The following is a 1,898-nucleotide window of genomic DNA, read 5'->3' on the forward strand; positions in this document are numbered from 1 at the left end:
TTTTTTATAAATTTTCATTCGTTATTAGTTTAATATGGTTGTATAAATTGTTCAATATGTTTTTCAAGTTTTGCTTTAGATTTTGGTATATAGGTTGTGCTTTCGTATTTGTTTTGCGCGCCACTGTTTTGCAGTTCTCTATTCCTGAAAAGAAAAGAAAATTCAAGAATTAATGGAAATTCAGTGAAAAAAAAAACCACAGACAATATACTTACGCAAGCAATTTACTCGAAACGTGGTTTATGAGTGACAGTCGGCCATTCACGGAAATAGTTTGTTATCGACAACAAAATAAACGAATTCGATACCTTTCAGAGTTACCTCGACCTTTATTTTACCCCGGTTACACGTTCAATTTTCCTAAGGCTGGTGGCACACCTATTTGCGCAGATTGAAAGCGTATAAAGGACTTTGCATTTATTTTCATAAAGATAGAGTGGGAGAATAAATAATACGTAATGATTTTCATATAATTATTCATATATCTTTCATTTTCGCGAGTCATACTTAATGCAAGGCGACATTTCCATATGAGCAACAAAAAGTCAAATTATGATGGTTGGTTAATTTTAGATGCTATTTCCGAAACCACAGGGCACTATAAAGAAGATGTGACCTACTATCTCAATCTTCCTCCATAATTTTCGTACAACCTCCATAGGAGGTAAACAGCTCACATGCCGCAGGCAACCCTGTTACACCTACCCACCAACCATTAAGCCATGATTGCACGTTCGTACCTATCAATCATAAAAGGGACTTAACACGGTTAAAAGGTTTACGATGACTAAAAATTTAGGTTTTATATTGCTCGCCATTCCAACGTTATTTTTATTCGCTTCGATCCCTAATGAAGTGGGAAACCATAATTTCAGGAGATGACTCCCTACACTACCATGCGTAAACAGGCTGAGGCAAGGAAATATCCGCTAACATGCAGGCTGTGTGGTAGCAAGCATCCGATTCGACTGTGCCCAGTGTTTCGGTCCAAATAGCCGGAGGATTGCCTTCGTGAAGTGTTAGTGCATCGGTACTGTACTAATTGCTTGTCCGGGATGCATCGTGCCGCTCATTGCACTCATCCGGGAACTTGTCGACGCTGTAAAGAGCAACACCATACAATGATTCTCATCGATCTACCAGGCGATGAACAACCGCGGGCCAGTCGCAATGACGCAGACGACAGCGATGCGATTTCGTTAGTCGCGTCCGAGACTGGAGCGGAAACAATTGCTTTCCGCCCGGACTTCGAGGAAGGGGAATTGCTAAGCGCTGGAGCGGAAACCAGTGCTTTCCGCCCAGACGAAGCGCCCGGAATGGAGTCAAATGCACTCCATCCGGATTCTGCGAGCGAGCTAGAGTTGGAACCCCAACATTTCGGACAGCTCTTACGATACCAGCCAAGAGAGAGCGGATTGGAAATTAGAACTTTCCAACCGCGATACTATACCTCATACCCCCAACCTCGATACTATACCTCATACCCCCAACCTCGACGACGAAGTAACCACCCACGGCATAAGCGTCGCAACGGGAGAGTGGAATCACACGCATTCCACCTCCCTAAAAGAACCGGATTTCGGTCTGGGCAAGATCACGCCCCAATGAATCCGATACAACAACTCACCGCAGTTGCGCCAACAGCCATCGTGAGGGTAGAAGCAGGAGGACGCTTGCACCTGGTAAGAGCTTTGATTGATCCGTGTGCCGCAACATCCATTATCGCAGACGACCTCGCGCGAGAGCTGAAGCTCAATTTAACGGCAGTCGGCAATCAACGAGGGTGTTTCATAAAACTACGCGGAAAACACGGAAATTCCACGACCATAACAATGCACGCGGTGGCCGTACGGAACTATCGGCAACAAACGCCTTTAAAAAGTCTCGATGCCACGGTC

General features: G+C 44.6%; 1 protein-coding gene and 1 long non-coding RNA gene across 2 annotated transcripts; one reads left to right on the forward strand and one right to left on the reverse strand.

The window, feature by feature from the left end:
* Positions 1-65: 65 nt before the first annotated feature.
* On the reverse strand, positions 66-301 carry LOC118732618. Its single transcript, XR_004992157.1, has 2 exons — positions 216-301; positions 66-144 (listed from the first exon to the last, which is right to left on the reverse strand). It is a non-coding gene; the product is annotated as an uncharacterized LOC118732618 (long non-coding RNA).
* Positions 302-432: 131 nt separating this feature from the next.
* Positions 433-1,898, forward strand: LOC118732617 (the record flags this gene model as incomplete). Its single annotated transcript, XM_036461747.1, is given in 1 exon segment — positions 433-1,898. A coding segment is annotated over 1 exon segment (843 nt), but the record flags the coding sequence as incomplete, so codon positions are not given.

This window comes from Rhagoletis pomonella, unplaced genomic scaffold (genome assembly GCF_013731165.1).
Source record: "Rhagoletis pomonella isolate Grant_MI unplaced genomic scaffold, Rhpom_1.0 Rhpom_scaffold_23427, whole genome shotgun sequence".
Taxonomy (NCBI): domain Eukaryota; kingdom Metazoa; phylum Arthropoda; class Insecta; order Diptera; family Tephritidae; genus Rhagoletis; species Rhagoletis pomonella.